At 38.7% G+C, this 12,022-nt stretch overlaps 1 protein-coding gene across 1 annotated transcript; it reads left to right on the forward strand.

The window, feature by feature from the left end:
• Window positions 1-2,465: 2,465 nt before the first annotated feature.
• odf3.L (outer dense fiber of sperm tails 3 L homeolog) lies at window positions 2,466-10,515 on the forward strand (the record flags this gene model as incomplete). The annotated part of the gene is given in 7 exon segments (NM_001085901.1): window positions 2,466-2,511; window positions 4,878-5,019; window positions 5,828-6,031; window positions 6,698-6,799; window positions 7,373-7,494; window positions 7,596-7,736; window positions 9,422-10,515. Coding segments are annotated over 6 exon segments (771 nt in total).
• Window positions 10,516-12,022: the final 1,507 nt, after the last annotated feature.

Consider the following 12,022-nt stretch of genomic DNA (forward strand, 5'->3'; position numbering starts at 1 on the left):
GCTACTGTATGATCAGCACATTTTGGGGCAAATTCACTAAGATTCGTAGTTGCGCCAGGCGTAACTTCGCCGCACTTCGCCACACTTCGCCAGGCGTAGTTTCGCCAGTGCTTCGCAAATTCACTAAAATCCGAAGTTGCGCTCAGGGGTAGCGTAAGGTTGCGAAGTTGCGCTAGCGTTGATTCGCTAAGTAAAGCGAAGTTACGCTAGCGAAGGCTAATTTGCATACGGCGCGAAATTCAAATTTCAATGGAGGAATACGTATCAGCACTACAAATGGCTAGAAAACCTTCAAATCATCAAATAAAATTTTTATTTTGCCCTACACATGTGCCCACTGTCTAGGTAAGTTGCCATGAGTCAGGAGATGTAGGGGGGAAGGAGGGGAGCCCCAAAAAAATTTTCGATCTTTTTCAGCCTATCACCCATAATGTAGAAAACACGCCAGCGTTTTTTGGGACTTAGAAAATTTTTTGACTTTTTTTGAAACAATCCCTATCTACTCTATTGCGCTTCGCCAGGTCTGAGGTGGCGAAGGAAGTCTAGCGTAAAAGGTAGCGTTCAGTACACTGCGCTCGTTAGTGAATTTGCGTAGTTATGTCGCTATCGAAACTTTGCCAGGCGTAAGGGTGCAAAGTAACACTAGCGAAACTACGCCAGCGTTCGTTAGTGAATTTGCGCAGTAACGAAAATGACAAACGCTAGCGAAGTAACGCTAGCGTTCGGCGCTTCGGCGCTTAGTGAATTTGCCCCATAGTGTGGAGTGAAGCCACAAAAATTTAAGTTCACCCCAGGAAACCATATAATTGCGGAAAGTACAGTTCCCAAATCCAATATGAACATAAGGGGCCAATTCACTAACTTCGAGTGAAGGATTCAAAGTTAAAAAACTTCGAATTTCGAAGTTTTTTTTGGGTCACTTCGACCATCGAATGGGCTACTTCGACCTTCGACTACGACTTCGAATCGAAGGAGTCGAAGTAAAAATCGTTCGACTATTCGATAGTCGAAGTACTGTCTCTTTAAAAAAAACTTCGACCCCCTAGTTCGCCATCTAAAAGCTACCGAAGTCAATGTTAGCCTATGGGGAAGGTCCCCATAGCCGTGGCTAACTTTTTTTGATCGAAGGATATTCCTTCGATCGTTGGATTTAAATCCTTCGAATCATTCTATTCGAAGGATTTAATCGTTCGATCGTACTATCTCGATATTCGAAGTCGAAGGATTTTAGTTCCTAGTCGAATATCGAGGGTTAATTAACCCTCGATATTCACTCTTAGTGAATCGGCCCCTAAGTGTTTATACTTTAAACCTAGTGAATTGCATAGCTTTCCTAAAATTAGCAGATTTAATAAAATCTTTGAAAATCACATTAATTTTACAGCATCTTATCACTAGGGTTTAATGGACAGTCTGATTAAATTTATGTACAAGTTTACCAAAGTATGTACCACCATCATGGCTGTTGTTTCCACCATTGGAAAATCAGTACATTTACTACATTTCATGTGGGACAACTTCATAGTCTCCCAAATCCAAAAATAGTTAAATATGTATTGTTACTCCAAAGAAACAGCACAGCTTTTCTAAAGCCGGCAGTGTTTATAACCTTTCTGCAAATCACCTTAAAATTTCCACTTAAACATTATCTAATCTCCCATGCCATTAGGTACCAAGATCAGACATTCTAAAAATGAATTAATAACCTAAATCCACAAAATTCACTAGTTTCACTTGTGTCTGTGTATAGCCTCTATCCCAGGGATCCCCAACCTTTACAACCCGTGAGCAACATTCAGAAGTAAAAGGAGTTGGGGAGCAACACAAGCATGAAAAATGTTTCTGGAGTACCAAATAAGGGCTGTGATTGGTCATTTAGTAGCCCCTATGTGGATTGTCAACCTACATTGAGGCTCTGTTTGGCAGTGCACCTGGTTTTAATGCAATAAAACTCACCTCCAAGCCTGGAATTCAAAAATAAGCACCTGCTTTGAGGCCCCTGGGAGCAACATCCAAGGGGTTGGAGAGCAACATGTTGCTCGCGAGCTACTGGTTGGGGATCACTGCTCTATCCTATAAGACCAATAGATTTCTGTTTATAAATAACTTATTTTACCTATAAGGTTAGCACTTACAAAACCAACGCACACTTGTGCTTAAAATTCACCTTTCAGTGTTTATTTTATCATTCAGTTCGCCAAACAGTGTCTTTATGTCAAACTTTTAGTAAAAAAAAAGAATATGCTTTTACTAAGTAGTGCGACACCTGGGAATTTAATAAAAGCAAGACATCCATTTACCACAGAAACCCAGATCTGCTATCTGCAACCCCTGTGCTCCATGCCTCTGGGCAGCAAGCCATGCTGTTGCTAAGGCAGCTGTTACTGAGCGGCAGGTTGCTAGGGAACGCCAAACAAGGCTGCTGAGTAAATCAGTGGCACGGGCTTTCAGCCGGCAGAGTGGCAGTCACTTTCAAGGAATTAGGAGTGCCGTCGGCTTACACTTACAGAGGTCAGAAATACTTCTAACTCTCTAGACAAATGTGCTGAGTATGTGTTTGGTTTTTACAGGTTTATCTGTCATTTCAAAAGTGAGAGGGATAACCGATTTTTGTAGTTAGTTTGTGTGTCTTGCCCCTCTACTGGGAGCTCTCACTTGGTTGTGAGAAGTCGGAAGTCCTGTTCTGTTGTAAGAAAAGTGTAGCTCAGATCCCTTATCTAAATACATGACTGGGGTATAGATAGGGACTAGCTAGCTGCAGTACACACTGCCAAAGAAAGTACTCGGCAGCTGAGATTCATCTCCATGGCTACAGTGCAGGCAGTTGTATTGGAGGAGCAAGCAGCAGCCCATTATACTGTTGCACTAGATCTGGCAGAATTTTAGTGGGCTCCCCTATCCAGAAAGCTCTGATGTACAGGAAGTCAGTGTCCCATAGAGTCCCTTTTGATCAAATGTAATGATAAAACAGTACCTTGTAGTTGATCTGGTTGATACAATTAATCCTTATTGAAGGCAATACCAGCAGACTGGGATTATTTAATGTTTAAATGATTTTTTTTAGCAGACTTAAGGTATGCAGATCCCTGTGGAAAACCCCAGGTCCCAAGCATTCTAGATAATAGGTCTCATACCTGTAAATGTATCTGGCTAATAATACAGGCACTGCAATGAGCACAGCCTCTGTATTTGCCTCAGTTGATGAATGTGCCTATAGAGGCATTGTAATCAGCACAGCCATAAACTGCCATGTTTGGTAATTTGCATGTGCTGCTGAACATAAAGAAGGTACTCCAAGCCATTGTGATGATCCTTTACATACCTCATTGTTATATGTTAAATTGTCAGTGCCTTTTCTGACCAAAGCAGGGTATTTACATGACAGCATATTTACTAATCTAATGCTGCAGTGCACCGGCCAAACATGCCATGTATGTACTTTACATGGAGCAGGGTTCCATAACACAGTAGTTTTTATTATTGCTCTTATTTTCAAACTGCTTTTTCACAGTAGCACACTGCTATAATGCTGCCAGTGGCACAGTCTAAGGGCATTTACAGCCCATTTAAATGAATGTTGATGCAGTTGCAGTTCTAATTGTTTGACATTCAGTGATTACACCCACATCAAATTTTGTTGTGTAAACAACATTTACATAATGGTCAACTAATGGCAACTACTTCTCTTACATACTTTTATTTTCTTTGATATTCTCTCTAGTCTACATAGAGAGATGGAGTCCTATTATACAGGACAAACAGAATTTTTGGTTGGCTATATAAGCTCACATTAAGAATATGCACCTCATTAAAAAAAACCAGTAGGGCTAATTGAGAGCTGGGATAAGCACTCCTCCTGGTGGTGTTATACTGCAAAAACCTCCAGCATTCCTTAATCTGTATTTAGGAGGGAATACAGGGTTATGAAAGATAGCTCGTAGTACAAGTTGATCCAGGGACTAGTCCGGAGTCAGGAAGGAACAGGGTTGTCATCTGAAATAAGTTTTTTACTAGGACCCCATTCAAAGGACACATTAGTAGCCTCTTGACAATATCACAGGTAAATCTAAATTGGTAAATTGTGCAACATATTATCTTTTTTCCCGCTATATTGTATAATAGAAAAGCACATTCTAAGTTCCAAGAAGGGGAGAAAAGTCTCTCCTGTGTTGCTGAAATAGTATCTTTGTACTATTTCATTCACAATGAAGTTCTGTGACCGCACATGGTTATCCTGTGCTTATGGCCAGTTCTGCCCTGTGAGTTGTGTTGGGATGGTGTTGCTATGTATATGGGGCTGTGCTGACAGGAGTCTTGTTGTTTGAATTTTGTTTTAGCAACTACAACAATATATGGTTACCAAGCATGCAGTGTATCTACTAAAATTGGAGTTTGGCCTATGCACTGGCTTTTGCTTGTCAGGGTTTACACATTCTGTAATTATATATAGAGCGATACATACACACACACACACACACACAAACACAAACTCACACATACAGTATATATATATATATTAGTAGAATGACCTGCATCGTGAAAAGAATATATGTTTATTCTCAATCACTGTGCATTCCAACCTTTTGGTTCCTAGTGGGATCTTTGATGCCTGATAAAGGTCCCAATAAGGACGAAACATTGGAATAAATAGTGATTGACAATAAACAACTTTTTTCAAGATACGGAGTGCCAATGTACACTAAATTTTCGATCCTGTACCCAATTTATCCAAGTTGAAGTGCAGACACACAGCTACTTATATATATGCCCTGGCCCTTGACATTTAAGAAGCACTAGATCAAGTGAGTATTTAAGAAATGTGAATGCAGAATAATTTTCCTACAGCAGCACAAAATAGGTTCAATAATATTTGGTAATATCTTGCTCTGACTTTTCAGCAGTAGCTTATCATGGGCACTGACTTATGGGTTGGAACCTGGAGACCCCATAGACCACGGGGTCCCATTGCAGCTTTCTACAGCAGCCCAGGACCCAAATATTCACTACCAGGAAATACAGGTGAGTGCACGGCTTGAGTTATGGATTTATAACAAGAGCACATACTTATTTTTAATTTTCTTTTTGGGCCAGGCTAAAATTAAATGCTAAAAATGTAAAATAAGGGCACAATTAAGAGATTATGGTTCCCAATATAATACTGGAAAATGATCTGAACCTGTATTTCTTATGTAGTATGTAGTTGTCAGTTTTCATATCATGTTAAAGGTAGGATGGTGTGGAGACAAACAAGTTTACTGTTAGAGGCCTAAGTCAGTGCCCTTCAGTGGACTGTGTACTGTGGAGCATAAGGTCTGGTGTAAGAAAAATAATTTTTTCATAATAAAAGCATTTCACCGTTATATATAGTCACAATACCCTGAAGACTTTCATACAACATAGGATTTTATTAGTGGCTGTAATGCAATTGATGTTCTCTATAATGTTAAGTGGATTACTAGTTTTATGAATTTAGGGACACATAAAACCAAAAATCTGGGGGGACAAAAAAAACCATTTCTCTCAGGGCCCATCAAGGCCTGAAATTCACTTATGATTAAGTGTGTTTCAGCATGAAACACATAAGTATTTTATATATATGTAGACTTTAATAAAAAAAACATTTCGCTTTAATTGAACTATTTGAAATTTTCAAATGCCAGGTGAATTTTTGCTAATATGCTGAAATTCACTGGGCTCCGGTAATTCCGACTGCGCCCTTTGCTAGTGACCCGACTTATACTAGTATCCTTTATTTAAGGAATCATAGGATATTCATTGTACGCACATAGGCATATGACTTTGCAAGTGTTTTAATCTGTTTTTATAGGTTTTGTCAGTCATGATCCCAGTCGACATCGTGCTCCGGCTTATAGCATGGGGAACCGCCGTTTCAAGTTAGTTGATGACTGTTCACCAGGACCAGGATATTTGGTGCCATCTAATATCACTGTAAAGGGGAAGGATGGAACCCCTGCTTATTCCATCTATGGAAGACCAAGGGACATCTCCTCCTTTAGGACCCCAGGGCCAGGTAAGAGAACTATATACACAGTTTGAAGTCTTACTGCACTTGTCTTTTTACCACTTAATAATTATTTTCAGTCAGTTAGAGAGGCATATACCCAACCTCTTGCATGTTTTTGAACATTATCAAGTGCATTTCTTACCCAAATACTTTGACTCCTGTGTCATTTTATTATACAAATCCTTATCAGTTCTGCACAGGTGACAAATATATTAAGGATTAATGTATCAGTCCATGTCCAAAAACAGAAAGCCCACTGATCACATTTCACAATTCATAATGTAGCCATTCAGAGTTAAAGGCACTTTTACATTTCATGCCTTTAGATTGTAAGCTCTTGCAAGTAGGGCTGTCTGATCCTATTTTTAGTCTGTAACCCTTGTTAGTTAAATTATTATAAGACCCCTGTTTTAAATTAATGTAAAGCCCTGCATAACTTGCTGGCGCTATATAAATGATAGTGATTTTTGATGGCCTGGAATCTTCTGCGCATGTCGGATGGCATGAAAACAAAGAATATAGCACTAAGTACCACAGTTAATAAATACATTAATAAGTCATGATCAAAGGAAGAGCAGTAATTGAAAAGTAATACTGATCAAAGACAGCCTGGATTTATGATGTTATGTCTCTCGTCCAAGGATAGAGGCTAAATGTTTTATTCTTCTGCAGGTAGTTATTCTCCAGAGCGTGCTGGGAAATCTGCATACCGCTCAGCTCCAACATACTCACTTGGTGAAAGAACAAAGACATTCGGCAATGACCAGACACCAGGTAAAAAAATATTTTGTACTGTACACAGCTAATGTTTCTGGTAGCAAAAATGTGGATCTGAAAAATGGCAACTATGCTCTAGTCTCAAATGTACTTATGATTTCATATGAAGTCACCACAGTCCATACTACACTTCCTGCTTTTAGCTTTAACAGACCAAACTAACTTTGATAGAACAGAATAAGCATTAGACAAGCAGAATAGATGATCATTTGATGATCTTTTAAAACTAATCTTTGGTTATACAGTATCACTTATCCCAGCCTTACAGGTCTGCTGTGCATTTGTTGTATGAACTCTTTATGGTAGCAACTAAATGAAAAGACCCCAAGGATTGAAGGGGGTCAAATCCGAAAAAGAAACCGTACGATTCGGGTTTTCGCTCGATTTTTATCAAGTTTTTTTCCAACCCAACTTTTTTGAGGTATTTTATTGATAAAAAAGATAAAATCGTGGATAGGAGCTTGGTTTAATAAAAGTATGAGATACATTTGAGTTTTAGTAAATAACCCCCTAAATGTAGGTAGTACAGAGTGGAGCATCTTTTATCTTTTATACACTATATTTCCCCAGGTCCAGCAGCATATATGCTCCCCTCTGTGATTGGGCCAAGGATAGTGAACCGATCCTCTGCTCCAAACTACTCTATGACTGGACGGAGCAAAATTGGTAGCTTCCATGAAGACCTGCAGAAAGTAAGTATTACTCTTCCCTTTTATTTATATCTCTGCTCATAATTTAATTTATTTGTGGATATTTATCTCCAAATCTAAATGAGTGCCTCTGCCCTTTTTAGACACCTGGTCCTGGGACATATCGTGTTATAGATCCTGGTACATATAAACACAAACCTCCCCAATACAGTATGACTGCCCGAAATGTTTTGCCTGGTGATACCACAATAAAACCAGGCCCAGGAGCCTACAGCCCAGAAAAGGTAAGATAAAAAAAAAAACTGAGCATGAGAGGGTGATTCCCTTAACATCATAAGATTTTTATATGGTAGAGAGAGAGAAAAGTAACATGTAAGTAGTACAGGTATGAAACCTGTACTACTTACTGTTTTATTATTACAGAGAAAAGGGAAATCATGTTATTTTATAATGGAATCTATGGGAGATGGCCTAATTTGGAGCTTTCTGGATAATAGTTTTCCAGATAATGGATCCCATACCTGTATAAATAATAAACCCACACAAAAGGACTAGAACATGACATGAGGCTTGATGCTGATGCAAAGAAAGACAACTCAAAATAAGAACTGGAATTTCTATTTTAACTATGGTCATTTAACATTAAGCTTAAAAGTTGTGCACAGGGTATAGCTGCTGTGTTCATATATCTGTTCATTAACTGTATTGGGGAAATGCAATATACTTAGAGTATATAGATAACTACAGTTTACTCAATCACTATGTGTGATATATTATACTACTGGAAAAAAGGGGCAATTACCCTCGCACACCCTGGCCGTCCTGTCCTTGACGAATCCCCGGTGCTCAGTGAAAATGCTGTTGGCAACCTCGGATTCAATGTGAAGGGGTAAAGAATCACCCGCACAACGTGGGTATTTCTAGCAGGGAGAATCCTTGCTCGTTTATTGTGGATGCCATGTTTCGTGGCGTAACCCCTCTGTCAAGCATCACGCTTGACAAAGGGGTTACGCCCCGAAACGTTGCATCCACAACAGTACCTAAGATATAATTAATGCTTATTGGAGGCAAAACAATCCAATTGGGTTTAATTAATGTTTAAATTATTTTTATTAGATTTAAGGTATGGAGATCAAAATTACAGAAAGATCCCTTACCCGATAAACCCTAGGTCCAGAGCATTCTGGATAACAGGTCCCATAGCTGTAGTTTATGAAATGTGAACATTGCATCATGTATCTTTGGTCTGCAGCCTTCTGCCTTTGTTTGGACTTAAAGTTTGGTACAGGGAGTTGTTGTCAAGCAACTAATCCAGGAATTTAAATAATCCCTTTTGATAAATTATGGCCATTATTCCAACCTTTTCGTACCACATACAACAATAGTATGTTAATGCAGACAACATTTGACATTTCTATTTCAAATCGTAATTGTGGGGGCACATATACTTCGAATTTTTTATTCTATTACTTCACTCGAGCTAAGTAAATGTGCCCCCACAATTACGATTTGAAATAGAAATGTCAAATGTTGTCTGCATTAACATACTATTGTTGTATGTGGTACGAAAAGGTTGGTTGGTTTTTTTTTGGCTACTTCCACCATCGAATTGGTTACTTCGAATCGAACGATTCGAACTAAAAATCGTTCGACTATTCGATAGTCGAAGTATTGTCTCTTTAAAAAAAACTTCGACCAACTACTTCGCCACCTAAAACCTACCGAGCATCAATGTTAGCATAGGCTTTCTAACAAATTTCTGATTGAAGGAAAATCGTTCGATCGATGGATTAAAATCCTTCAAATCGTTCGATCGAACGATTTTTCCTACGATAGTTCGAACGAACAAATATCGGTAAATCCTTCGACTTCGATATTCGAATGATTTTACTTCAACGGTCAATAGTAAATGCGCCCCATGGTGTTGGGCAAGGTTTGTATTAATTTTCTTTTTTTTGTCATCCCATAGGTGGTCATGTCAAAGGCTCAGGCTCCAAACTTCTCTTTTGGTATTCGGCACTCAGAATACGTTGCTCCCCTGATCGTGGATGTAGCAGACTAATCAATAAAATAAACAGCAGAATCTGGGCTCTGAACATCTAGTTTTCAATATGCAAAAGGGCATGGGTGAATTGTGTTCATTTCAAAATGTTTCGGCACACCCCAATTAGATTGCAGTTGTCCTTCCATTACACTTTTCAACTTCACTTTTCAACTTGAACTCAGTGTAAAGTACTGTGAACCAATCCTTCTAAACGTTAGATGAAGGGTACAGTATTCCTAATGTCCTTGAATCACTTATTATTCTACCTACCTGTTTTATAAAGTTTTGCATCAGATGCAGTTGTAGAGCTTTATGGGGAATTAAGTATTAATACCAGATTTGCACTGACATTAATAGTTATACCATCTGAGAACCTAGATATGATAAGATTGCTTCTCTCTTCTCAAAATACAACTCTGCTGGTGTGTTTACCCAATAGATGCCTGGAAGGAGTAGCTTTTCTCTGTAGCTCTGAACAGAATTTCTGCCAGAATTCCAGGAACTAATCTAGTTATACCCCATCCCTATTGCCAGCAAACTGGAACATGCCATTGCCAAATATTAACAACATACTTCACAGCAGAAAGATCAATCTAAGTACACATATCTGAATTGTGTATCTCATATTTTGTTCTAATCCATTTTACTTATTACTAAACAAAGATATAGGATACATGTTAAACACATACGTACATACAACTCATAGACATTTTTTGATATTCATGTTATTAAAGATAAAGCTCATTAAAATTAGGATACTTTATATTACTGCAAAGGGTTATGATTCACAGACATGGGTGATGTACTAAAAGATCAACTGCATAAAAATGTCACAAAAATGAATGAATATGTTGTGCTAAGGACAACAGCTTTCTGCTGGATACTAGCGATAATAGTGTTTCTAATACCTGCACAGTTAGTAAGACTCATTGATATTCTCAGTTGCACTGCTGTCTCTTGAAAGTCTAATAATTACCCATGAAATTCAATGTGCCAACTAAATTAAACCTTAATTTGTGCACTTGTGTCTGAATCAGTCCCTGGTAATAAATGTACATTGCATGACACCCAGACTGCTGATAACGCCGCACAAACTTTCTTTATTACCCATGCACTCCAATTTTCAAAGGTATGTTGGTGCTGCACAGTTCTTCTGACACTTAGGGGCACATTTATCAAAGGTTGAGGTGAATTTTTCGAATGAAAAAAATTCGAATTACGAGCTATTTTTTGTGTACTTCGACTAGGGAATAGTCCAAATTCAATTTGAAAAAAATTTGAATATCGAAATCTATCATGTACTTTAAAAATTCAACCATTCACCATTTAAAACCTGGCGAATGGCTGTTTTAGCCTAAGGGGGACTTCCTATTTGGAGTCAATTGGTGGACTTTGAAAAATCAACGTTTTTTTGGGGAAAAACTTCTAACCAAATTCGATCGAATGAGCTATTCCTTCGTTTCGTACGATTACAGACCTATTCGACTAAATGAAACTTCAATTTAGTTTTAGGCTGGTCTTTTTGAATTTATACGTTTTTTCAATTCGACCCTTGATAAATATGCCTCCTAATGTGGTGTCAATAGCTGCGACAAGGTGATTCGGGAGTAAAACCTGACAAAGGCAGGTTTAGTTGTACTCGGTGCCACTTAGTCCATCCTGTCCCTCTTGAACTGATGCAGAGGAGCCTTGGAGTTACTATAACATTTGAAGGTGGTAGTAACTCCAGGGTTCCCAGAAACAAAAGACGCAGCACACTTACATTTAAAGAATCGGAAGTTATTTTGATTTTTAGCACAACTTCACTCAAATCACACTAAAGTGCAAGCAAAATTGCATGCATTTGTCAGTGCTAAAAGTTAGGCACTCCCAAGTGATTGTAATCACTTACTTGATACCTCCTGTTTGAAGAAAACTGCCATGGCCCAGGGTTCTTCTCAGCGAGCACCATGGAGCAATCCTCTTCTTCTGATTTTTCTTTCTTCAAAATCCTACAACTTTTTACTCTACTGCACATGCACACTTGCACAAAAAATAAGAATAAGGAAGAGGAATGCTCCATGGTGCTCTTTGGGAGAACCATGGGCCATTTTCTGGTGATAAGAGCACTGGCCTAGGGTATCCGGTAAGTGAATACAATCACTGGGGGTGCCTAACTTTTGGCACCCACAATGATTGTTGCCTTTCCTTCTCCTTTTAAGGAGAAGGGAAGCTATGGAGACATTTTATTGCCAATAGATTAGCTGCAATAGTGAAAGCTAGAATGCTATATTTATTATGTAGAATGTTTAACCATACCTGAGTAAAAAGCTCTAGAAGCTTTCTGTTTGTTTAGGATAGCAGCTGCAGTATTATCTTGGTGTGAGTGTGACGTCACATCCGGCCTGAGGGGGAAGAGGAGCAAACTGAGCATGTTCACTCCAGGTTGAATCCGAAGGCAGGAAGTCTGATACAGAAGCCCATGTGTACACAATAGAAGGAAAGAAATGCAGTTTTTCTTTTGAGAGATGACTCGAGCAGCACTAC

This window comes from Xenopus laevis, chromosome 3L (assembly GCF_017654675.1).
Source record: "Xenopus laevis strain J_2021 chromosome 3L, Xenopus_laevis_v10.1, whole genome shotgun sequence".
Classification (NCBI taxonomy): domain Eukaryota; kingdom Metazoa; phylum Chordata; class Amphibia; order Anura; family Pipidae; genus Xenopus; species Xenopus laevis.